The following is a 26,704-nucleotide window of genomic DNA, read 5'->3' as shown; positions in this document are numbered from 1 at the left end:
CAAAACATCATTACATGATGAACGGCCCAAAGCAGAAAAGCAGGATCTTCAAAGTGATATATAACAGAGAATTCTGAAGCTGAAGATCATAATAATGATCAATCAGAAGGAATTAGACTAGTCAAATGGAGTTTTAGTCCAATTATGAGCATGTTCGTCACAGGCTCATTAAACTGTGCTATGTTAGATAATGGTTACACCTTGTCTGTATGTGGAACAGATTGGTTAAAATGTTATCTAGATTCACTGAGTAGTAAGGATTGTTGCAAGTTTAAGAGTATGAAAGTTCAACTTTCTTCAGGTTTGGTGATGACAACACATTGAGGTCATAAAAAAATGGTAATTCCATGCAAAATAGCTGAGTAAGCCACTTTATCAGTACTGGTATAGATTCACTTGCTGTTAAGTAAGCATTCCATGAATAAGACAATTGAAATTGGACATGTAACTGTTTTTGGAAAATCAGTGGATCTGCAGTTTACTCAATCAGGGAATTATTGCATCCCCTTAACAAAACCTGAACTTCCTAATCAGCATGTTAGATAAGTATCAGTGGCATCAAGTGCTAAGAATCAGAGAGAAAAAAAAGATTGTCTTAAAGCTGCACAGACAATCTGCTCATCATTCTTGTCAAAAAATTTTAAAAAGCTGCTAAAATGATGCAGGCATGGTTGAAGAAGAGTATACAAGGTTTGTAGAAGAGGCTAGTACAAAGTGTGAAATTTGTTAAAAATTAACTGACGATGTCACTACATCCTATTATAAGCCTTCCATTGGCACATGACTTTAACAAGGTAATTGCCGTGGATCTCAAGGTATGGGGCAAAGACAAACATTTTCATTCTACACTTTATAGACATGGCAACCAGATTTAGTCTTTCTACAATCATCTATAGCAAGGACAAAAAGGGTTATTATAGACAGTCATAAAGAAATGGGTCGGGACTGGACTTGGGACACCAGCTAAGTTCCTGAATGATAATGGAGGGCAATTTGATAATGACAGGTTTAGAGACATCTAAGAAACCATGAACATTATAGCCATGAATACCGTAGCCAAAGCCCTTTCAGCAATGACTCTGAAAGGAATCAAACAACGATTGATGAACTGCTGCATAAAATCTTCGGTCAAACCAAACAGTAAGTTGACAGCTAAACTGGCATGGGCGGTTCATACACAAATTCACTTCAGATGGCTGGCGAGTAGAGTATAGTCCCTACCAATTGGTTTGAGAGAGAAATCCCAAATTGCCTTCTTTACTGGGCAATCGTCCTCCTGCTTCAGAAAATACTACAATTAGTTCAACTTTTTCTGCATATTTGAATACAAGCAGGAAGAAGTGCTTCCATCAAGGCTGAAATCTCAGAAAAATTTGGAAGAGCCCTAAGGCATCATAGAAATCAACTGAGGTAGACTTCAACTCAGATTTAGCATACAAAAGAGAGTCATAAGGAATGGAAAGGCCTAGTAAAGTAACAGATCATGATTGTAAGACAGTGGTTATCCAACATGTCAATCAATCTGTTAAAGTTAATTCCTCAAGCTTAATTGGGATTTATTACAAAAATCCCAGAATCTGTGCAAATGATAAAAGGTGACAAGGCACCCTGTACTTCACACAACTCATGCGTTTTGTCATCACAGTGCTCAGGGACAGCATACAATAGGTCAAGGGCAGGATGGTAGTAAGGAAGTGACCATAACCTGCATGACAGGGGTATCACATCCAAAGGCCAACTGCCTAGAGTAAGAACTAGTGTGACATACATTCCACCACCCTCACAAGGGTAATTAGGGATGGGAAATAAATGGTGATCTAGCCAGCGGCATCCACAACCCATGAATGAACTTAAAAAAATTTCCAGAGGGGTTCAGCAAATGGAGGGATGCACATGTGGGATATGCAGGAAAAGCTACTGGCAAGTTTAAATATTGATTAACTGCTCAGGATGATGGCAAGAAGGGAGATCCACGGACAGGAAGAATGGGGTAAAAGAATCAAAAGTAAGAAAGCATTGAGATTGTTTAATAGTGGGTCTGAAAGTGACCCATCTTAGAAACATGCATAATGTAAGAAACATAAGAAATAGGAACAGTAGTAGACCATTCGGCCCAAAGAGCATGTTCTGCCATTCAATAAGATCATGGCTGATCTACTTGTGTTTCAAATTCCACATTCCCATCTACCCCCGATAACCTTAGATTCTTGTAAGGAAAGGGAATCTATCTACCTCTGTCTTAAAAATATTCAATGACCCCCCTTCCGTCACCTTCTGAGGCAGAAAGTTCTAAAGTTGTACAATCCTCAGAGAGAAAAAATTTCTCTTCGTTGTCCTATGGGCAACCCCTAGCTCTGGACTCACCCACAGAGGAAACATCTATTCCACATCCACCTTGTCAAGGCCATTCAGGATCTCGTGTGCTTCATTCTAATCACCTCTCACTCTAAACTAAACAAACCCATTCTGTCCAACCTTTCCTCATAAGGCAACACACTCATTCCAGGCATCAATCTAGTAAAACTCCTTTGAACCACCTCCAATGCATTTACATCCTTCCATAAATAAGGAGACCAAAACTGCACAAGTATTCAACATGCGGTCTCACAATGCCCTGTATAAAAAGTAAGGGTGTTATGCTTCAGTTATGTTCAATCCCTCTCATAATAAAGGATATCATTCCATTAGCCTTCTTAAATACTTGCTGTACCTGCATACAAACTTTGTGACTCATGTACTAGAACACCTAGATCCCTCTGCACCTCAGAATCATGCAGTTGTTCTCCACTTAAGTAATGCTCTGCTTTTTTATTCTTCCCGCCAAAGTGAACAACTTCACATTTTCCCCACATTAAACTCCATTTGCCAGATCTTTGTCCACTCACTCAACCTATCTATATCTGTCTGCAATCTCACATCCTCTTCACAATATACTCTCCTACCTATCTGTGTGTCATCTGCAAATTTAGCTACCACGCCATTGCCTCCCTCATCTAAGTCATTGATGTAAATTATAAAGAGTTGAGGCTACTGCACAGGCCATTGTGGGACTCCACTCGTCACATCCTGCCACTCCAAAAAAGACCTATTTATGCATACTCTGCTTTCTGCTTGCCAGCCAGCCAATCTTCTATCCACGCTAATATGTTACCACCTGCACCATGAGCTTTTATTTTCTGTAATAACCTTTGATGTGGCACCTTGTCAAATGCCTTCTGGAAATCCAAGTACAGTATGTCTACAGGCTCCCCTTTATCCACAGCACATGTTGCTCCTTCAAAAAACTCCAATTAATTGGTTAATCATGACTTTCCTTTCACAAAATCATGCTGACTCTTCCCGATTACCTTGTGCTTTTCTAAGTGCCTAGCTATAACCTCCTTAATGATCGATTCCAACAGCTTCCCCACAACAGACGTCAAGCTAACTGGTCTATAGTTTCCTGTTTTCTGCCTCGTTCCCTTCTTGAATAGAGGGGTTATATTTGCTACTTTCCAGTCTGATGGAACCTTTACAGAATCTAGCGAATTTTGGAAAATTAACACCAGCGCATCTACTAACTCATTAGCCCCCTCTTTTAAGACCCAGGGATGTAGTCCATCAGGACCCAGAGACTTGTCAGCCCACAGATCCATCAGTTTGCTCAGTACCGTTTCCCTAGGTGATTACAATTTCACCAAGTTCCTCTCTCTCTTTCACCTCCCGATTCACAGCTATTACGGGAATGTTTTTTGTATAGTGAAGACAGAAGCAAAATATTTGTTCATTTCATCCACCGTTGCCTTATCATCTACTATTAACTCCCCATTATCAATCTCTAGAGGACCAACAACTCACTTTACTTATTCTTTTCCTTTTTAAATACCTGCAGAAACTCTTGCAATCTATTTTTACATTTCTAGCTAGCTTCCTCTCATATTCTGATTTTTTTCTGCTGATTAACCTTAGTTATTCTCTGCCGTTCTTTATATTCTGACCAATCATCTGACCTGCTACTCATCTTTGCGCAGTTATATGCTTTTTCCTTAAGTTTGATGCTTTCCTTAACTTCTTTAGTTAACCACAGATTTGGGTTCCTCTCGTTAGAGTTTTTCTCTATTTGTAGGAATATGCTTATTCTGAAATATTCAAAATAATCACTTACCGGAGAAAGAGTCTCCGACCACATGAGAGGGAGAGGGGTCTTAAAATGGTAGTACTGAAAGATATTAAAGTGCAAATGGAAGCCATAGTTTGAATAGATTACACAATGAAATGAGGGCTACAGAACAGTCTCCAGATAGGACTAGAAACAGAAATCTTCATGATGGTCAAGGTTGGGTGGTTGCCAATAAACATGGGGATAAATAAATGAGGCAAAACAAAAAGGAATTAGATAGTTGCAAGGAGTTTGGAGTTTATTCTGAAGTATCAAATAGGAGATAGACAGCCTTGCCACATAAATAGATTTATATTGAAAAAGTCCTTGCAGAAGAGAGACTTGAGGATTCTCCCAGAGTAGGAAAAGTAATCCTAAAATATGTATATTTATTTTTTTTAAAAACTCTTTTGGCCACATATTCATGGGAGTGTTAAGCCACATTTCTACAGGCTGATAACTTGCAGAGGGAAATGTTTCTGAAACTGCCTAAAGAGGCGACCAATGCAGAAGGGAAACAATGGAAACTAAACAAAGGCAGCTATAGCCCAAACATACTTCAAGGCTTTGGAATTTTTTGGTAAGATCTGTTTTGCTGAAAATAGACTGTATTCAACTAAAAACCAGATCCTGCAACATTTTATTGGTATCAGAAAGGGAAACATTTAGGTACCTTTGTGATGCATGTTGATGATTTCTTAAGGGGTGATACTGCAAAATTTGAGAAATGTGTTCTTAATAGGATTAGAGAGGAATTTCAGATTGGAAGTCAGATTCCTGGACTTTGAAACATGTTGGTTTAGATATTAACTAGAGTAAGTCTGGAATAACTTTAAATCAGCAATCCTAGTTAAAGGGTGTTATTCCCATTCTAGTTAATCATGCTAGGCCATCAGAGAAAGATGACATTATATCTAAAAAGGAGACAGATGATGCAGAGCTTGATTGATCTGTTGAATTGGTCATGCACTGAGGCAAGACCAGATGCTAATTTTGATGTACTAGAATTAATCTGTTGAAACACCCTAAATTCGAAGATGCTAGCAGCAAATAAAGCATTAAAAATTAAATATGGAGAAATGCATACTTAAGTTTCCATTCCAACAGATCTTACCAAAAAATTCCAAAGTCTTGAAGTATGTTTAGGCTAGAAGAGGACAGTCTTTTAATTTAAGGCTTTGGACAGAATATGGGAAGAATATTTTTGATCTGTTTTGAAATATTGTTTGTATACCTTAACTGTCAAGTTTAATTTAAAACCACGTGACAAAATAGCAAAATACAATAACCTCAACCACATCCCTCCATTCATTCCCTTAACAGGTGCCTTTCCTGTCACCAATGACACAAGCAAGGCTGCAGTTCTGCTTGCCATCTACTTTTCAGCCATGCTCTTGTATGCACTCAGATTTTGACACAGGAGTACACATTTAGTTCAAGATAGGCAATAACCTCAACGTTTACACAAAGATCACAGAACATTTTTTTAATTCATTCGTAGGATATGGGTGTCACTGACTAGGCCAGCATTTATTTCCCATCCCTAATTCCCCTTGAAAAGGTGAGCTGCCTTCTTGACCCGCTGCAGTCCATGTGGTGTAGGTACACCCACCGTGTTGTTAGGAAGAGAGTTCAACTAAGTGAACTCTTACTGACAACTGTGCTCATATAACTCACATAGAGGACATCCAGCTGCTTGTTGACTGCTTTGCATTTACAATAACCTAACTTCCCCAGCCACAAACTGCAAGACCCCATAGTTACAATCAACATATACCCCTCAGCTCAATCTGAAATTCTGCTATCTTGACATTATCCTCTCCAACACCACCATGTTGATAATTAAATCACTCAACTTCATCCAACCCTCTAACAGTGATCTCCTATGTAGTATTCGCAATTGGATCTGCAAAGCAATATTTGCTATAAAATCACACAAGAGATGACACCAACCTAGATAATGAACGACTGTGTTTCCCTGAACACTCAACCGAAGCAACTGGAGAATCCACCACAATAACCTTAACCACACTTCCCCAGCTACCAGTCCTACTGTCCCTCTGTTGCTTACTGTCACTTCATACTCTTTCCAACAAGACAAAATAAAAACCAGAGAAGTACATTCCAACCTAAATTTTAAAGTTTATTTTTGTATGTAAATATTACATTTACTCATTTGTGTACATTCCTTTAGAGCCTGTCTTCCATGTGCTTTTGCCTGTCCGAGTGTTCCTGTGAGGTGTTTCATCATGGATGGTGGAAAGCTGCTGACTTTCAACTGAAGGTGGCCTTGGATATTGACCTCAAGAAGCTCTGAGCCCGACTTCCGACTACATCATCCCAAGCTGGTTGTCTGGTAAGCAACAGCACAGTGACATATGTAGGAATAGGAATGGTGTCATAAAGAGAGGATTGCAAGTTTGTATTCCACTAAGCCATTGTCACTCTCCTGGGACAACACCTCAGTAATCGTATTGATCTGTTGAAGGAAAGATTAATGGACTGCTATGACACTTAAAGCCCCTTTACACAGTCGTCTCAGAGCTATGATGGCAACAGTCTGAGTTTGCAAGGCAGCAGGCTGATCTTCTGCAGCACTCAGATTTCTGATGCAAGCTGTTGTACTGCAGTGGAAACGATGACATCGGCAATCAGAAGATGCAACAAGTTGGATTTCACGGGTGTGTTGATAGAGTTGACACAACAGTCCATGTTGCAAAGAATGGGCTCTAACTTCCTCACTAAGCCTCGTACCAAGTTACTGCTGGAAACCACCATGCTCCTTGACGCTGAGCCTATGTTTTCTTCTGTATCAAGTGCTTGGCTCTGTACACCCATCGGCCTTCTTCTGTAGTCAGGCCTATCAAAGTCCTCCTCCTCATCCTCTGCAATAGAACTAGTGTGCGACCCTGCCCATTTGTTCCTGGTGTCTTACCACATGCAGATCCCTCGTCTATCCTAACCTCCAAGTCACATGCACTGTCAGAATCAGATCTGGTGCCTGCAATTGTAAAAGTGAGTGATGATCTCTGGTCATCTCTTTCTTCTTCCCCCACTGGTTGGGGTGTCTTCAATTCTGGGGTATCAAGTTATAAAGGACAAGGGTTCGGTCATGGTGAGGCAATGACAGAAAAGTAAGAAGTGTGTACTAACATCATCTGTGATTTCTAATTCAGAAGAGATCGAGGGATGACGGAGGAGGCCAAGAGAAGGAATATTAGATATACAGATACCCCCATCAGCAATCACTTCATTCCCATCAATGGCCACAGTCTCAGTGATGCTCCTTCCTATTAAGACCATGTGCACATGTCCCACTCAGTTAATTCCCAATGCCTCTTGTTATGCACCACCTTCTCCTGCAGAAAGGAGGAAAAGTGTCATGCACTATGTTTGGCTGCCTTGGTTGCATTGCTGCCAGTGTGTGCAAACTGTGGGATATGGTGTGAGGTTTGCAACAGTGCTAAATGTGTCAAGGAGAAGATAAAATACCTAAAGTGAAGGGCTGAGTACTGACTGACAGAGATTATTGGTAGATGGGTGATTAGGGTGCATCAGTGATGGAGTACAGTGGGTAGGATATGGCATTTATGGCTCAGTTGGTAGTGCACGTGCCACTGAATCAAAGTTTCCAGGTTCAAGTCCCACCCCAGGGCTTGAGCATAAACATCAAGGCTGACACTCCAGGCCAGTACTGAGGGAGTATTGCACTGTCAGAGGTGCTGTCTCTCACATGAGACGTTGAACCGAAGCCCCATCTGTCTGCTCAGGTGGATGTAAAAGATTTTAGGGCATTATTTCGAAGACGAATAGCAAGTTATCCCTTATGTCCTAGCTAATATTTATCCCTCAATCAACTGTAAGAAATAGGGGCCTTTAATAAACTGGTATTTTCCATATAGTATAGTACTTATATGAGATTAACTAAACAACATTGGTTGGGGGCTGGTATCCCAGTGTCAGAAATATTAACAAGTGCTCAGGGACAAGAGACAGTGCTCCCCAGCCAGTTGCCTTCTTTGGATGGAAAAGGAGGTGGACGAAGAGGAAGACCAAGCTCCCTAACACTTTGACCAGAAAGTAGAATACTGCTATCAGAAGCTACAGAGATCAACACACACTGTGCCAACCGTTCATTCATCCTCAGGGATCAGTAAACTGCTTTCAACTATCACTAGACATATTCTTCATCTAACTATTTAACCCATCATATCTAAAGTGTTGCTTCTTAATAAACTATCTTGAAATTAAATAATCGACTGCCAATCTGTGGCCCCCCCAATGCAAAAATCTTACACATCACTAGAAACAACATTATCTGGTCATTATTACATTGCTGTTTGTGGGAGTTTGCTGTGTGCAAATTAGTTGCCATGTTTCTTAGATTACAAGAGTGACTGCATTTCAAAAGTCCTTTATTGGCTGTGAAAGTGCTTCGAGGTGTCCAGTGGTCATAAAAAAAGTGCTAAGTAAATGCAAGTCTCTTTCTTTCTTTGAAGATAAACTCAGTGACCTTGACAGTTGGTGTGAGGTAATTAAACTTCTTCCTACTCTGCATCTAGGTTCTAGGAGTAATGCCCCTCTATTACTTCTTGACCACTGTCTGCTCCAACCTGCATCTAGAGGGCCTCCTGCCGCACTGTGAACACAAGAATATTTTCTCTTTTTAACCTCTTCCACCAAAGCATCCCGTGCATTATTGGAAAGTCTTGGTTCACACTTTCTTGTGCAATCAACCACTCTTCAATCTTTTACATCACAGATCCAATTCACAAAGTTCTTCCACTATTTCTGGGAGTCACAATGCACCTCCCCAGTAAGAGGTGCAGAGTTCTTTTAAGCAGCGCTAGCAACCACAATGTTGAACTCCCTGTAACCGATGAGTAGTATGGGTAGTGCTGAGCCCATGCAGTAATCACAAAGCAGCAGACAGCACATGAGTGGGGGCTACTATTGTTCACCCATTTTGAGGTCTTACCCAATTCAACTGACTCTCTTAAACCCCTATACATACTCTCAATGTTGTCTTGGTACAAGTTAATGTAACTTGTTCCCATCTTTGCCAGTCTCTCTTTTCTGCCAATTCTTTACTCTAGGTTTCCCTTTCCACGCTTCCAACATATTTCTCTTCCATTGTGTAAGCCTCCCCAAATGCTTCCATGCACACAGTCAGTTCAGTGATACAAATTCTGTCTTTGCAGTTCAGAAAATAAATTACATATTTACCATATCACAATTAGGAGATTCTATTATAAGTATATGAATCAAAGGACAAAGTACACACAGATTAGGTGAACACCTAAAAAAAACAAAATAGAGCAGAGCTGGGCAAACTTTTCGGTTGGAGGGCCACATCTGGGTATAGAAATATCAGGAGGGGGCAGTGGATGGGGGTGTTGGGGACATAAATGCTCAAGAAACAACATTTTTTTAAATTATAAAAGATAACTTTGGTACAAATAAGCATAAAAATATCATAAAAATGCATTTCATATAATAATGAAACTAAACCTACCCTCTTCTTCACACTTTCTTGGCTTAATGTGAGCGATGAAGTTGGTCATCCCTCTTTATATTTTTAACCACAGCAAAGTCCAGCGTCACTCTTTACCTCACTCTACAGATGCTGTCTGACCTGCTCCAGCATTTTCTGTTCTTATTTCAGATTTCTAGTATCTACAGTACTTGCCTTTGTCCTGCCATTATTTCTGCTGCTTTACTGTGATCTACAATACAGTGTTGCAAGAACTGCCAAGGGAAAAACAAGAGAAAAAATGTGGAGACCTTAAAAGGGGTCTCAGAGGCAGTCACCACATCTTGAGGATTACAGTGATCTTTATTTTCTCTCTACCTCTCATCCCTAGAGCTGGGATTTAATAACCTGATGGCACATTTTAAAAGAGATGCTCCCAAGTCCATCTGTAATCTGTCCCATAACCATTAGGGTTCCCTATTTTCAATTCTCTCAAAACAGCAACCTAAAACCATACATTCTTCACTTGCTATTACATTTACCGTTCTTCTTCTAAAAATCTAAAATTCAGCTGCACCCTGGCAGGAAAAGATACTTCTTCAACTCTAATTTTTGGGAGTGTATAAACAATTAATTTCCAAGGTGCCCTTCTCAAAATGTTGAAACGAGATTGCTTGTGAAGACCTTTGGTCGTACATATCTTGGGACTAGTTACGGGTAGCAGCATTTATGCTTCAACATTTCAATCCCTTGTCCACTAGCAGAATTGTAAGTCAAGTTTTTGCTGGGTCTACAAATCTGCTATCCTCTAGTGCTTTTGCTAATCACCTTAAATCTGCATTGTCCAGTTACTTAGCCTTCTGCCACCAGAAAGTTGATTCTTATTCACCTAATCACTACCCTTCATGATTATGAACTCTTCTGTTAAATATTCCTTTAGCTTTCTCTGCTCTAAGGAGAACAAGCCCAGCTTTTCTCAGTTCCCAACTTAACTGAAGTTCCACACTCTTGGTACCAATATATAAAATGGGCTATAGCCCATTTTAATGTAAAATGTTGACAGGATGTACACAAGTTGCAAGATTTTTTTTAAAATAGATTATAGATTCTAATGGGTGACGGCACTCTTCAGCACCTTCAGCAAGAGAATGAGAAAAATGGAGAAACAAAACTATACAAGAGTTGGCTTGACTGTTCATAAAGAGTACTAAAACCCAAGTGTAAAATACGTTGAAAGTTTGAAATTAGTGAATACACCTGCAAAACCAAAATGTGTAGAGATCTAATAAGTAATCTTAAACGTACACTTACCTTGTGCTATTTTCACTGCTGTTCCTCGAGTACACACACACACACACACACACACACACACACACACACACACACACACACACACACACACACACACGCGCCGCCGCCTCCTCCACCACCACCACCACCACCACCACCACCAAAGAAGTTTTCAAAGACTAAAGTACTTCAAATAATCAACCAAGAAGGGCAGCGGAAACAGTTGATGTAGTACATAGAGTAAATACCATGCTCATTGTTCATAATTCATCACAAAGCATTACAGAACATGCTTGTTTCCAATTTCAATTCAGAACAAGGATGGGCTGGCACATCGTCCTGACAAATGCACTGCACCTTCATTTGAGGTTCCTTCATTGCAGTTTTTTCTAATGAACCCACACCCTATGGCAATTATCAGTCCACAAATCCTACAAATAAATTCTTTGTTTCCAATTGGAAAATATCAGCAGAAAGGACAAATGGGTTTTTTGATAGCAACTAAAGTTAAAGGCATCACCAGATTTTTTTTTTAAATATGCATGTGATCTAATGACATAATTTGCATGACGTTTATAAAAAAAACGATTTAGGTGGGCAAGTCCCATGTATACAAAAACTAAGTTTGTGCCAAGGGCAGGACAATTTACACTCTAATTCAATTACTTATTCCACAATCTAGAATCAAAGATCAATTAAAAAACAATTTTTTCCAAGTTATACTGAAATTAATAAAATTCTTATAGAATTTAAACCCAAGTTTTAGCTACGTAACATGTGACTAGGCAGAATAGGGAGAAAAAAAATCCAACAAAGTAAAATTTCAGCAAGCTGACTCAAGGATTCTGCTACCAATGACAAAAAGAGTCACTCTCCTGCTGAAAAAAAGTCACTAGCTAAATTTGGAGCAAAACATGACCATAATGACAAAGTTAATACTAAAATATAATCTGTCAAGCACAAACTATTCCGGTAAAAATCAGTTTTTAACTAGGCTCCATTTTAATACAATATCTCAGCAGAAAAGTAAACAAAATTGCAACATGGAAGCACACCTAGCGACACAGAAATGAAGGATTCAAACATTGGACAGGTAAAGAACTATAGGTGAAAATATCAACTCTAATCTCCGGTATGCTAAATGGTTGGGGTACCAAGCAAATTTGGCAGCTGATCAAGAGTAACACTAAGAGGTCTCAAAGCTGGCCTTCTGCATGAAACTTTTAAAAAGAGGACCTGAATTAATTTGTGTCCATGAGCTAGTGCCAAAACATAAGTGGAATGCTAGTTCAGATCCATTTCCAGGAGCAACGAAGGGCACAATAGATTTCCAGCACACCCCTTCCCACCTTTGGAAGAAAAATATTGAACAAAGTTGTAAGAGAGGGGTTAATATGAATTCAAACCACAAGAAGAATGGAAAGGTTTAAGACTGCATTTATATTGCCAATTTTGCAAGATCCAAAATAGTTTTGGGGTAAACAAACAGAACTGGCAATACCTTCATAACTCAGACTAGTGTTTCCAGAAATAAAAGTGCAATACCAGCCTATGTATCTAGGCGGTTAGGATAAAAGTTGAACACACAACCAACATCTGAAGGAATTAGTTTAAAGCTTCTGCTTGTTCCTCCCGGCAATGTAGTAGCTATCAAAACTTAGCCTGGGCATGATACTTAGAACAAATTAACAGTGTGACGTTTTAACTGAACTATCGTCTGGCTACCTCACACCTTGATGTGACATAAAAGCAAGACAACACGTAGCATTAACCAGTACAACTAGAAATGTGTATCACTGATTAACGTCAAGAGATTCAAAATTCCACAAATAGATTAAGATTTTCACAGCAGATACAAGTACAGCAATATCTAATTAAGCAGAGGTCTGATTTTCCTCATCCTCACCATGATTCCCCTTTCTACAAAAAGGCAACAAGATTAAGGAGCATGCTAGTTAATGGGAAGGATGAGTCCAGAAGCAAGGAGAAGAAAAGAAGAAAAGGCAAAAGTGCTACCCTCACCCTAACATCTACGCATTGTGGTGATGGTAACCGGTTGGAAATGAGATGCAAAAGTTCGAGTTGAAGGGCCCCCTTCTCACCTTGTTGGATTGTATGCATGCCTGTTTAACCACTTATCTACCCATCAGAAAGGAACATTCAGAAACAGTTCATCGCAGCACTCAAGGCCATATTTAGCCCTTCTTCTGCATCAGAACAATCCAAACCTGTCCCACAGCCACTCTACCTCACATCTTATTTCATTTCAAACTTTGATCCAATCCTCCCTAATAAAAAAAATTCAATGTTCCCTGCATCAACCACACCATGTCAAAGCATTTCATGCCGCAACAATTCTCTCCATGAAAACTTACCTTCTCATTGTCTCACAAGGAATTGATGACCTTTTATCACTGACTCACCAAAGGAAATGGTCTTCCTAATTAAAACCCAACAAAATACTGCATAATTTTTAAAAATCTACATCAAATAACTTCTGTTCCAGTGAAAAAGTCTCAGCAAAGCACCTCCTTAGAGCTATTAGTTATCCAGCTCCACCATCACCTTGGTGAATATGTTCTATAGATTAAAAGAAAAGGCACGTACAAACCTATACACAGTAGTCCAACTGTGGCCCAATGATAGCTTCTTTATTCTTATAAGCTATACACCTATTTATAAAACCGAATCTATATGCAGTTAGCCTTGCTATGGCTAATCCATTTGCAATATTTTTTTTTTGAAAAAGGAAGATTTTAACATTCAAATCAAAAAAGTTAATCTTAAATAGGTGTTATTACCCTCCACCACTGAAGGTGGGCAGAGGTAATGTTTTCATACGAACATACGAAATAGAAGAAGTAGATCATTCGGTCCCTTCAGCCTGCTTCACCATTCAATAAGATCACGGCTGATCTGTTTATGTTTCAAATTCCACATTCCTATCTACCCTCAATAGCCTTTGATTCCCTTGCCTAACAAGAATCTATTTACACTACACTGGAGACCTGGGTCTGCACTGGAGTGCAGCTTTGGGCTTCATTAGAGTGCTTAAGTTGGAGTTTGGTGAGAGAGGGAGTTCAGTGAAGAGGGAAGGAGAGATCCTTTCATTTTCTATCTTTCCTCAGTAAGAAGAGTGGCAGCCTTGGTAAGTGGGACCTGGTGAGTATTTGGCCCACCCTTAATATTCTCCAAACTGGAGGAAGTAAAAGTAAAGGGAGTCATTTAAGGATAAGTCATGGCAGATCAGCTTGGCCAAGTGGAACGTGCCTCCTGTGCGAAGTCAGGGACACTTTCAACATCCAGAGTGACCACGTGAGCAGAAAGTGTCTCCAGCTGCAGCTATTTGAAATCCACATTTCAGAGCTGGAGTTGTGGCCAGAGTCACTGTGGAGCATCCGAAAGGATGAGATCTTCATTGATAGCACATACAATGAGGTGGCCACACCACAGGTTAAGAGGGCACTGGCAGATAGGGAATGGGTGACCACCAGACAGGTCGTGCAGGAGTCCCATGGGTCCATCTCCCTCTAACAGATTTTCCATTTTGGATACTGCTGGGGTAGATGCTTTTTGAGGGGAATGCAGCAAGAGCCAAGTCCACCACAAGTGGCTCAGCTGCACAGGGAAGGGAGCAAAAAAAAGTGAGAGCGCAATAGTGATAGAATCCCCTATCATAAGGGGAACAGATATGTGTTTTTGCAGCCACAGACACCAGGCGACACCACGATGGTATGTTGCCTCCCTGGTGCCAGGGTCAAGGATGTCACTGAGCAGCTGCAGGGCATTCTGAAGGGGGACGTTGAACAACCAGAGGTTGTGGTCCATATTGGTACCAACAACATAGGTAAAAAGAGGGATGAGTTCCAGAAAGTAGAATATAGGGAACAAGGAAATAAATTAAAAAGCAGGACATCAAAGGCTGTAATCTCAGGATTGCTCCCAGCCACATGCTATTGAGATCAGGAATAGGAGAATAGACCATATGAATGCTTGGCTGAGGAGAAAGTGCAGGAGGGAGGGATTTAGATTCCTGAGGCATTGGGACCGATTCTGGGGAAGGTGGGGCCTGTACAAGCTGAATAGATTACACCCCAGAGGACCAGGACCAATATCCTCACAGGGGTATTTGCTAGTACTGTGGGGGCGGGTTTAAATTAGAGTGGCAGGGGGATGGGAACATGAGCGGGGAGACACAAGAGAGGGAAACAAAAATAGGAATGAAAGACCGAAAAGTAAAAAGCAAAAGTGGAAGGCAGAGGAAACAAGGGCTAGCAGCAAATAGGGCCATAGAACAAAAAATGTTAAAAAGACAAGTCTAAAGGCACTTGTACCTGAATGCACTGAGCACTCGCAATAAAGCTGATGAATTAACTGCGCAAATAGATGTAATCAGGTACGATATGGTTGCGATTATGGAGACATGGCTGCAGGGTGAGCAAGTCTGGGAACTGAATATCCAAGTATACTCAATATTTAGGAAGGACAGGCAAAAAAGGAAAAGGAGGTGGCGTGGCATTGTTAATTAAGGATGCAAAAGTGAGAAAGGGTATTGGCTCAAAAAAATCTAGATGTAGAATCAGTCTGGGTAGAGCTAAGAGGTAACAAGGGGCAGAAAACATTAATGGGAATTGTCTATAGGCCTCCAAACAGTAGTGGTAAGAGAGGGAATGGCATTAAACAGGAAATTAGAGGTACATGTAATAAGTGTTCTACAGTAATCATAGGTGACTTTAAATCTACATATAGACTGGGCAAACCAAATTAGCAATAATGCTGTGATTCATCCAGGATGAATTCCTGGAGTGTGTACAAGATGGCTTTTTAGACCGGTATGTCGAGGAACCGACTAGGGAACAGGCTGTCCTAGATCAGGGTCCTTTAGGAAACAATGACCATAACATGAAAGAATTCTTTATTAGGATGGAAAGTGAAGTAGTCCGATCCGAAACGAAGGTTCTAAATCTAAACAAAGGAAACTACAAAGGTATGAGGTGCCAGCTGGCGAATATGGATTGGGGAACTTCATTAAAATGGATAATATTTAAGGAACAAATGTATGCTTTGCAACAGTTACACAGGAAATTAGAGGTACATGTAACAAGTGTTCTACAGTAATCATAGGTGACTTTAATCTACACACAGACTGGGCAAACCAAATTAGCAAAAATAACAGGAAAAGTGGCCCAACCATTGCTAACAAAAGAAATTAAGGATAGTATTAGATCCAAAGAGGAGTCATATAAAGTTGCTAGAAAAAGTAGCAAACTTGAGGATTGGGAGCTGTTTAGAATTCAGCAAAGGTAGACTAAGAGATTAAGAGGGGAAAAATATAGAGTATGAGAGTAAACTTGCAAAGAACATAAAAGTAGACTGTAAAAGCTTCTATAAGTATGTAAAAAGAAAAAGATTAGTGAAGACAAATATAGGTCCCTTGCAGTCCAAAATGGGAAAATATAAAATAGAGAACAAGGAAATGGCAGAACAATTAAACAACTACTTTAGTTCTGTCTTTACAGAGGAAGACACAAGTAATTTTCCAGAAATGCTAGGGAACCAAGGGTTTAATGAGGAGGAATTGAAAATTAGTATCACTAAAAAAAAATGCTGAGAAATTAACGGGACTGAAAGCTGATAAATCCCCAGGGCCCGGGTATTTTGTTGAACTCACACTGCAGTTTTCAAGCTTTTTTTTTTCAGAAATCCATCTCTGTACCCTAAATTAAAAACACAAAGATTCCAAAACCTCACTCCACTCAGCACTTCCCGTCCTCCCTCCCTTCTGTAGTTTCTTGGGCATTAAGTTTTCTTCTGAAATCTTAATGCTTTAACAAGGAACCTGAAGAAATCTAATCAAATGCTTTAGGCAATCTAGGTGCAACAGGTCATAACATTTCCAGTCCACTTGGGATATCAGCTCCTCAAAAAGAGCCATTGTGGTACATTAGTCCATTTTCGATAGGCTTGAGGTATTTTAGTTAATTCAGCACAAAATATCTTGAAGTAGCAATCAAAGCAAATTGAATGTTAAACTATATATGCAAAACAGAGGAAAAACCATCCTGAAACTGTTTAGCACTGTGAAATGCTACAACATAAGTGCTTTATCTATACTTGATCACCATCACATGAAAGACATTCAGATCCTGAAAGCAAAAGAAAATAAACATGAATTCAATATGAAAGGGACTGGGTTATGAGGACTAACTGAAGAAACTTGAGCTTCTCTGGAGATCACTAAGATATGTACATATATATCAGCACACAAAAAAGTAGAGTAGGAAAATTACTTGAAACTAAACCTAATAAAGCAAAGGAAATACTGGTTCAAACTAGTAAACAGCAAATTTAGAATTGATAAAGTTTTCAAGTGATTGACATATGGAACGTGCTCCTGGCTAGGGCAATGGGAGTGAAATATTGAAATAATTGGATGTTCTTTCGAGAAAACCCCCCAAAATCCACTAAATAGGAACATAGGAAATAGGAGCAAGAGTAGGTTACTTGGCCCGTCAAGCTGGTTCTGCCATTCAATCACATCATGGTTGATCATCTATCTCAATGCCATTTTCCTCCCACTATCCTCATATCCCTTGATTTCATTAGCATCCAGAAATCTAGCGATTTCTTTCTTGAACATGCACAATGATTGATCTTCCATGGCTCTCTGAGATAGAGAATTCCAAAGATTCCCACCCTCTGAGTGAGGAAATTCCTCCTCATCTCAGTCATAAATGGCCTGCCTCTTATTCTTAGACTGTGGCCCCTGGTTCTTGACTCACCAGCCAAGGGAAACATCCTTCCTGCATCTACCCTGTCATGCCCTGAAAGAATTTTGTAAGTTTCAATGAGGTCACTTTTCATCCTTCTAAACTAGAGAATACAAGCAATTAGCTCAATCTCTCATAAGACAATCCTGCCATCCCAGGGATTAGTCTGGTAAACCTCCGCTGCACTCTCTCTGTGGCAAGGAAGGATCCAGATAATGAAACCAAAACTGTTCATAATATCCAAGCGCAGTCTCACCAAGGCTCTAAGGAACTGCAGCAAGACATCTTTACCCCTTGCGATGAAAGCCATACAATTTATGCTAATTACTTGATGCACCAGCATGCAAGCTTTTATTGACTCATGAACAAGGACACCAGGTTCCCTTTAGACATCAACCCTTCCCAACTTTCTATTTAAGAAATACTTTACTTTTCTGTTTTCTCTACCAAGGTGGATAACTTCCCACTTATTCACATTATTTTCCATCTGCCATGTTCTTGCTCATTCACTTAGCCTGTCTAAAACCCCTTGAAGCCTCCTTGCATTCTCGTCACAACCCACACTCCCACCCAGTTTGGTGTCATCAGCAAATTTGGAAATATTAATTTGATCTCCACATCCAAATCATTAAATAGGTTATGAACAGTTGTAGCCTAAGCACTGATCCTTGCCTTACCCCACTAGTAACAGCCTGCCAACCTGAGAATGACCCATTTATTCCTACTCTCTTTTTTGTTAACCAATTCTCAATCTATAATAATATATATTACCCCCTAATCCCATGCACTCCTATTTTGTTTACTAACATGTGTGGGACCTATCAAAAGCCTTCTGAAAATCCAAATACACCACATCCATTGGGTTTTCCTTTATCTATGCTTCAAGTAACATCCTCAAGGAACTACAACATGTTTGTCAAACATGATTTTCCTTTCATAAATCCATGTTGACGCTGCCCAATCATATCATAATTTTCCAAGTGTCCAGTTATTATATCTTTTATAATAGATCCTAACATTTTCCCTACTACTGAGGTCAAACTAACAGGTCTCTAGTTCTCCATTTTCTCTCTCCTTCCCTTCTTCTATAGTGACGTTACATTTAATACTTTCCAGGTTGTAGGAATCTTTCTAGGATCTACAGAATTTTGAAAGCTAACCACTATAGTCACTTCCTTCAACACTGCGAGATACAGGGCTAAGATGAGGAGGAATTTCTTCAATCAGAGGAGTGGAACTCCCTGCCCCAGAGGGCTGTGGAGGCTCAGTCGTTGAGTATGTTCAGGACCGAGATCAATAGATTTCTACATATTAAAGACATCAAGGGATACAGAGAGAGAGTGCAGGAAAACGGTGTTAAGGTAGAAGAATAGCCATGATCTCACTGAATGATGGAGCAGACTCGAAGGGCTGAATTGCCTACTCCTGCTCCTATTTCTTAAGTTATGATGTAGCTCATCTGGTCCAGGAGCTTTATCAACCTTCAATCCAATTATATTTTCAAGTACTACAACTTCATGAATCCCTTTTCTTCCAGCATCCTCACTTTTACAAGTCCCTTGGTTCCTTAGTAATTCTTGGAGATTTTCTGTATCTTCCTCCATGAAGACAAACACAAAGAAATTGTTTAGTATCACCGCCATGTCCTTATTCACCTCTATAAATTCCCCTGTCTCCGCCAGTAATGGATTCATATTTGTTCTCATTAATCTTTCCCTTTTCACATAACTAAATAAGCTATTACAGTCCATCTTTATGTTACTTGCTGGCTTGCATTCATAGTCTCTTTTCCTTTTCTTCATCAGTTTCTTGGTCACCCTTTGCTGGATTCTAAATCGATCCCAATCCTCTGGCTTACCACTTTTTCTGGCAACCTTATAAGCTACTTCCTTTGATCTAATGCAATCTTTAACTTATTTTTGTTAGCCACAGTTGATTCACCTTTCTTGTTGGTTTTACATGGCATAGAGGAATGTATATTTGTTGTAAACCAGGTAATACTTCTTTAAATATTAGATATTGCCTGTCTACATCAAATCTTTTAATGTAGTTTCCCAATCCACATAGCCAACTTGCCCCTCAAACCTTTATAATTTCCTTTGTTCAGATTTAGGACCTTAGTTTCAAAATAAATATTACTTTCAAACATATGTAAAACTATCATAATATGGTCACTGTTTCTTAATGGGTCCTTTACAGCAAGGTTATTGATTAGTCCTTTCTCATTAGGTAATACCAAATTTAAAATAGCCTGATCCCTAGTTAGTTCCTCAATGTACTGCCCCAGAAACCCATCTCGTTCACTCCAGAAGTTCATCCTCCATTGCATTAGTGCTGATTAGGTTTACCCAGTCTGCATACAAATTGAAGTCACCCATTATTACTCCATTATCCATGTTACATGCAGCTCTAATTTCCTGATTTATACCATGCCCAACATTACCACTATACCTTGGCAGCATATAAATAACTCCCACCAATGTTTGCTGCCCCTTAGCAAACTGATTTTACATCTTGATCCTTTGATCCAAGATCCTCTCTCAATAATTTACTGATCTCGTCCCTTGTTAACAGTAGTAAACCACCTCCTTTTTCCTTCCTACTATCCTTTCTAAATGGCGAATATCCCCGAATATTCATTTCCCTGTCCTGGTCACCCTATAACTGTGTCTCCATAATGGCAATTAAATCATATCCATTTAAGCCATAAGATATAGGGGCAGAAGTAGGCCATTCAGCCCATCGAGTCTGCTCCGCCATTCAATGAGATCATGGCTGATTTGATCATCCTCAATTCCACTTTGCTGCCTTTTCCCCATAAGCCTTTATTCCCTTACTGATTAAAAATCTGTCTATCTCAACCTTGAATATACCTAACGACTCAGCCTCTACAGCCCTCTGCAGTAAAGAATTCCACAAAGTGACTACCCTCTAACAAATTCCTCCTCATCTCTGTTTTACTCTGAGATTATGTTATCTGGTCCTAGACTCTCCCAAAAGGGGAAACAACCTCTCAGCATCTACCCTGTCAAGCCACCTAAGAATCCTATATGTTTCAATAAGGCCGCCTCTCATTCTTCTAAATTCCAATGAGTACAGGCCCAACCTCTCCTCTTAAGAAAATCCCTCCATACCAGGATCAACCTAGCAAATCTTCTCTGGTCTGCCTCCAATGCTAGTTTATCTTTCCTTAGATAAGGGGACCAAATCTGTTCACAGTATTCTAGGTGTTCTCTAACTAGTGCCTTGTATAGTTTTAGCAAGACTTCCCTATTTTTATACTCCATTCCCTTTGAAATAAAGACCAACATTCCATTTGCTTTCCCAATACCTGTTGAACTTGTATGTTAGCTCCTTGGGATTCATGCTCAAGGACTCCCAAATCCCTCTATGCTGCAGCCTTTCTCCATTTAAGCAATATTCAGCTTCTCTATTCTTCCTACCAAAGTGCATAACCTCACATTTTCCCACATTATATTACATTTGCTAAGTTTTTGCCCACTCACTTAACCTGCCTATATCCCTCTTTAGACTCATTGTGTCATCCTCACCACTTGTTTTCCCACCTATTTTTGTGTCATTCACAGACTTAGCGATAGTACATTTACTTCCCTCAGCCAAGTCATTAATATATATTGTAAATAATTGTAGCCCCAGCACCGATCCTTGTGGTACTCCACTAGTTACAGGTTGCCATCCGGAAAATACCCCCCTTATCCCAACTCTGTCTTCTATTAGTTAGCCAATCCTCTATTCATGCTAATATGCTACCCCCAACACCCTGGGTTCTTATCTTATGTAGCCTTATGTGCGTTACCTTATCAAACACCTTTTGGAAATCCAAACATATTATGTCTACTGGTTCTCCTTTATCTATCCTGCTTATTACTTCAAAGAATTCGAATAAATTTGTTAGGCATTATTTCTCCTTCATGAAGCCATGCTGACTCTGCTTGATTAGACTATGTATTTCTAAATGTTCTTCTATTACATCCTTTATAATAGGCTCCAACATTTTCCCAATGACAGATGTTAAGCTAACTGGCCTATAGTTACACCTGTATTTTTGTAACCCTCCCTTTTTGAATAAGGGTGTTACATTGGCCGTTCTCCAATCCTCTGGGACTTTTCCAGAATCTAAGGATTCTTGGAAGATTACTACCAGTGCATTCACTATCTCTATAGCTACTTCCTTTAATATCCTAGGATACAACCCATCAGGTCCAGGGGACTGATCAGCCTTTCGCTCCATTAGTTTCCCTAGTACTTTTTCCTCTATTGATAGTTATAGTACTTATTTCTTTCCCCTCTTTTGGCCCTTGATTATTTTGTATTTTTAGAACACTATTACTATCCTCTACTGTGAAGACTGAAGCAATGTATTTATTCAACTCCTCTGCCATTTCCTGGTTCCCCATTATTATTTCCCCAGCCTCATTATCTAAGGGGCCCATGTTCACTTTGGCCTCTCTCTTCCTTTTTATATACTTAAAGAAGCTCTTACTGTCCATTTTTATATTACTTGCTAGTTGACCCTCAAAGTTTATTTCCTCCCTCTATTTTTTTGGTCATCTTTTGTTGGTTTTTAAAACTTTCCTAATCCTCTGGTTTACCACTAATCTTTGACACATTGAATGTTTTTTCTTTCAATTTGATAATGTAAGAAATTTACCTCTATTTATGCTTTCAAATCATCTATCTTGTTGCGAATGCTGCGTGCAGATAGACAGCCCTTAACTTTGTCTTTTTAACATTATTTCACATTCTGATCCTGTTTGATGCTTGCCTTCATTTCGTCTGCCTTCTAATTTCACTTGCTACTTTTCTACTTCCTGTTACCAGTTTTGCTTCCCTCCAATCTGAGCTGCCTCTCAGGTTCCCATCCCCCTGCCAATCTAATTTAAACCGTCCCCAACAGCACTAGCAAATCTCCCTGCAATGATGTTAGTCCAGACTTGCTAATGTACAACCCAGCCACATTGTACAGGTCCCACCTGCCCCAAAACCAGTCCCTATGCCTCAGAAATCTGCTGCTCTCCGTCCTACACCAAATCTCCAGCCACATGTTCAACCATTCAATTCTCCTATTCCTATGCTCACTAACATGTGGCACCGGGAGTAATCCTGAGATTACTGCTTTTGAAATCCTGCTTTTTAATTTCTTTCCCCAACTCCCTAAAAGTTGCCTTCAGAACCTCATCCCTCTTCCTAAAGATGTCATTGCTACCAATGTGGACAGCGACCTCTGACTGTTCACCCTCTCCAAGAAGAATGTCCTGCAGCTGCTCTGACATCCTTGACCCCAGCACCAGGGAGGCAACATACCATCCTGGAGTCATATCTACAGCCACAGAAACATCTGTCTGATCCCCTAACTAACAAATCCCCTATCACTATTGCACTTCCACTCTTCTTTCTCCCTTCCTGTGCAGCTGAGTCACCTGTGGTGCCACAGATTTGACTGTTGCTGCATTCCCAAGGAACCATTGCCCTCACCAGCATTCAAAAAGGAAAACTGGTTAACAAGCAAGATCGACTAAAAGACTCCTGCACTAGCTGCCCAGTTTTCTTAGACTATCTGGCAGTCACCAATTCCCTTGCTGCCTGCACACTAACCTGCGGTGTGACCACCTCACTAAACTTGCTATCCACATAGTTCTCTGTCTCGTGGATGTACCACAGGGACTCCAGCTGCTGCTCGAGTTCCAAAACCTAGAACTCAAGCTTTTGCAGCCAGTGACACTTCCTGCAGATATGTTTGTCTAGGACATACAGTGCATCCACCACTGCCCACATTTGACAGGAGGCACACTGCACTCAGCTGAGCTGCCCTGCCTACCTTAACTTTACAAGCTACTTATTTCAAGTAGAATAACTTAGCAGTTACTCACCAATCGGCTCGTTCTGCTGTATCGTTGTAAGAACCAAATACTGGAGGGTGAAAAAGGTAGAAGAAAGGAGCACCTCCTTCCGCACGTCATCAAACTCCTAGCTTCTCATTCAGTTCAAGCCACATTGTTTCCTTCCTCGCCTGTGTTAATCTATAAACTCTGGAGTCAATACCAAGACATTGACAGCAAACTGATTTTTTTTTTAAATGAAAGAACAAATCTGAAAAATAATTCTCCACACAATCCCAGCTGAGAATGGCCTGGACCAATATAAAACAATAGGGTATCTAAAAATCCAAAATCTGCATTTGCAAGGTAGCCCCTTTTGATGTTGGTGTAAATTCAATACTCAGCTGAATTGTTACCTTTCCGTTTCAATTCCTCAAAGAAGTCAGGTGAAATAATTTTATAAGTACAGCTGTTACAACTGGCTCTGGGAGAAGGAAAGGAGAGGCCTTTTTAAAAAATAAAATTGAATAAGGTTCTTGCACATGATCATCTCACACCAACTGTTCCAAAGCATATACACAGACATCAGGCAAAGACAGAGTCAGGCCCACCTATAACAATCATCAGAGGAGCAGCATATCATACTAACGAGGAGGAATAGGCCATTCAGCCCCTTAAGCCTGTTTCACCATTTAATAAAATCATAGCTGATCTGACAGTAATATCAAATCTGCATTGTAGCTACCCCCAATAACCTTTCACCCCCTTGCTTACCAAGAATCTATCCACATCTGCATTAAAAATATTCAAAGGCTCTGCTTCCACCACCTTTTCAGGAAGAGTGCTCCGAAGACTCACGACCCTTTGAGGGAAAAAATGTCACCTCATCTCAGTTTTAAATGGGCAACCCCAGCTCTAGGTTCTCCCACAAGAGGAAACATCCATTCCACATCCACTCTGTTAAATCTACCTGTAATGCCGGTCTGTTAGAGTATAAATACAGCCACTCGGATGAAGTGTCAGGGGTTGAAGAAATATGCCCCAGGAGGATAGAAAGAATTGTGATGCTGGTTGGGGTGGGAAGGGGTTGCATTTTAAAAGCTATTTGCAAGTAACTGATGCAATCACACAAGATCTCAGTATGGACAAATCAGTTACTTCCAATTAGAAAACAGTTCGACTACCATCCAAATGCCCCAAAATCCAATATATGCCAAGGTGTTCAAGAGATTATTTGGCAAACACATTACAGTACAGGCATACAATTTCTTATTGCAAACTCCTGGACTTGCAACATACAGCTCATAACTGATTTAGTTAAAGACTTTCAAGTGGTATTATGTCATGTATGTTGCACTTTCTGCCACCTTCAACTGTGCAAAATAACTACCATTTGTAGATTATGTGCCAATTATCAAATACGGAGAGGAAAGTCTGTTCAATGTGAATATCAGTTTAAGCACATTCTCTTCTAGAACTAAATATGGCACAATAGTTACAAATAACTCACATGTGAAAACATATTAACTTCCGTAAATATATTATTGTATTCCCAGGAATAAGCAAATTAAATAGTTATAACTGGCTCAAATTAAAAACACAAATAAAACAGCTGTTAGCATCGACCTCGCCTCAAGGTATGACTCAGGTTCAGGTGATAAACAGATATGTCAGCTTCACTAAACGATTTGTGTTTTTCTTTTAAAATAACCCAGTATGAAAGAGCTTAAAAGTGAAAATTGTGAACCAGATTATGGTGGCCTTTAATCAAGGAGATATAATCCCATGTCAGTAGCATCAACACAGATTACACACCAGCAGCGCGCCCCCCTTCGATACAGCGCTCGTGGACCAATTTAAATCAAGCGGCGGCTGCGACGCCTCAAAGCTCAAGCTTCATTTCGGCCAAGTTTGATTTACCTTCGTTGGAAGTGTCCATCCCTCGTTCTTTCTTCACAAATGCTGACAGGTGGATGGGGAGAAGGGGGATTTAAAAAATAAACCGCTCTAACTCGGTACAGGATGCAGCCGCCCGACCCTGAGCCGCGCTTGTTATTGCCGCTCCTCTCCGCCTCCACTAGCAGCGCTGCCGCCCCGCTCTGTCCAGCCGCCGCCTGTCGCCAACAAACACCCCCTCCGCCCATTAACCGCCTTTGACAGGCCTGACAGGCGTGAGTTTGGCATCAATCAACGTCATCGCGCACGGAAAACGTCCTCGCCCCTGTTAGCACGTGCTAGCTCTCTCTAATGCTCGCGCCAAGGCGCTGAACTGAGAGCGCCGCTGCTTTTTGGCTAGGTACTGTTCCTGCTACTGCAGCATCGTGTTACTAGCAGCACTGGGTTATGTGGCTGTGGGCGTGAAGCATAGCACGTAAAAGAAACTGTTACCAGCAGCAACGTTGCTTAAGATACCGTTACACTTATTGGAAGCTGTTTATTTTGTAATAGAGAAATATGCCAAAGTAGGCCAGTACATTTAAACGAAAGCAAGTGACTGTTGCTCCCAGTGATTACCATTAATAATGTGTTTATTCAAGGTCACAAGGTGGATATTAACGAGGAACATCATCCTGCTCATTTTAGCAATTTTTTACAGAAATAATATACAGTCCGCTCTTAATGAGTTCCAATTATTTATTACATGATTTCACGCTTTTTGCCACCACTATTTTACCTTGAAGTTTATTTCAAGTGTTAACTCTGGAGAGCTTCTGAGATCGTTTGCAAATTTACTTTGAAATTGTGTCCCCTTGCTGAGACCATTCTGAAGTATTACTCTAGATTTGCCTTTTATTTTATAAAATATTTCTTGAGATAGTCAAGACCTTCAAAGGAAAAAAAATCAGCAGGGGCATTTCATAAACTTGGGCACATGGGAGAGATAGTGGTCACTGGACTAATAATCCTGAGGCCCATGCTAATACTCTGGGGGTATAGGTTCAAATCCCACCACAGCAGCTGATAGAATTTAAATTCAATTAATATAACCTAGTCTCAGTAATGCTGACCATGAAGCTATCATTGATTGGTGTAAAAACCCATCTGGTTCCTTCCCCTTTAGGGAAGGAAATCTGCCATTCTTGTCTGGCCGACATGTGACTCCAAACCCACAGCAAATGTGGTTAACTCTTAGCTGCCATCTGAAATGGCCTAGCAAGCCTCTTAGTTCAAAGGCAATTAGGGATAGGCAATA

The 26,704-nt window shown here is 40.2% G+C and overlaps 1 protein-coding gene across 4 annotated transcripts in view; it reads right to left on the bottom strand.

Moving 5' to 3' along the window:
• tpd52 (tumor protein D52) overlaps nt 1-25,831 on the bottom strand; it is a 272,226-nt gene extending 246,395 nt beyond the window's left edge. Inside the window, exons 1-2 of one of the 4 annotated variants that reach the window (XM_041190034.1) lie at nt 25,432-25,828; nt 23,563-23,712 (exon numbers count right to left, since the gene is read on the bottom strand). Coding sequence is in view for 2 of the 4 variants with exons in the window: in XM_041190035.1 (XP_041045969.1) it covers nt 25,432-25,450 (19 nt within the window). In the remaining 2 variants the exon portion in view is untranslated. Of the gene's footprint in view, nt 1-23,562; nt 23,713-25,431 lie in introns of all 4 variants that reach the window. The other 3 variants (XR_005943327.1, XM_041190035.1, XM_041190033.1) reach the window with 3 other exon arrangements.
• Nucleotides 25,832-26,704: the final 873 nt, after the last annotated feature.

The sequence above is a fragment of the Carcharodon carcharias genome, chromosome 6, assembly GCF_017639515.1.
Source record: "Carcharodon carcharias isolate sCarCar2 chromosome 6, sCarCar2.pri, whole genome shotgun sequence".
NCBI classification, from domain to species: domain Eukaryota; kingdom Metazoa; phylum Chordata; class Chondrichthyes; order Lamniformes; family Lamnidae; genus Carcharodon; species Carcharodon carcharias.
This window is presented reverse-complemented; position numbering and strand designations above follow the sequence as displayed.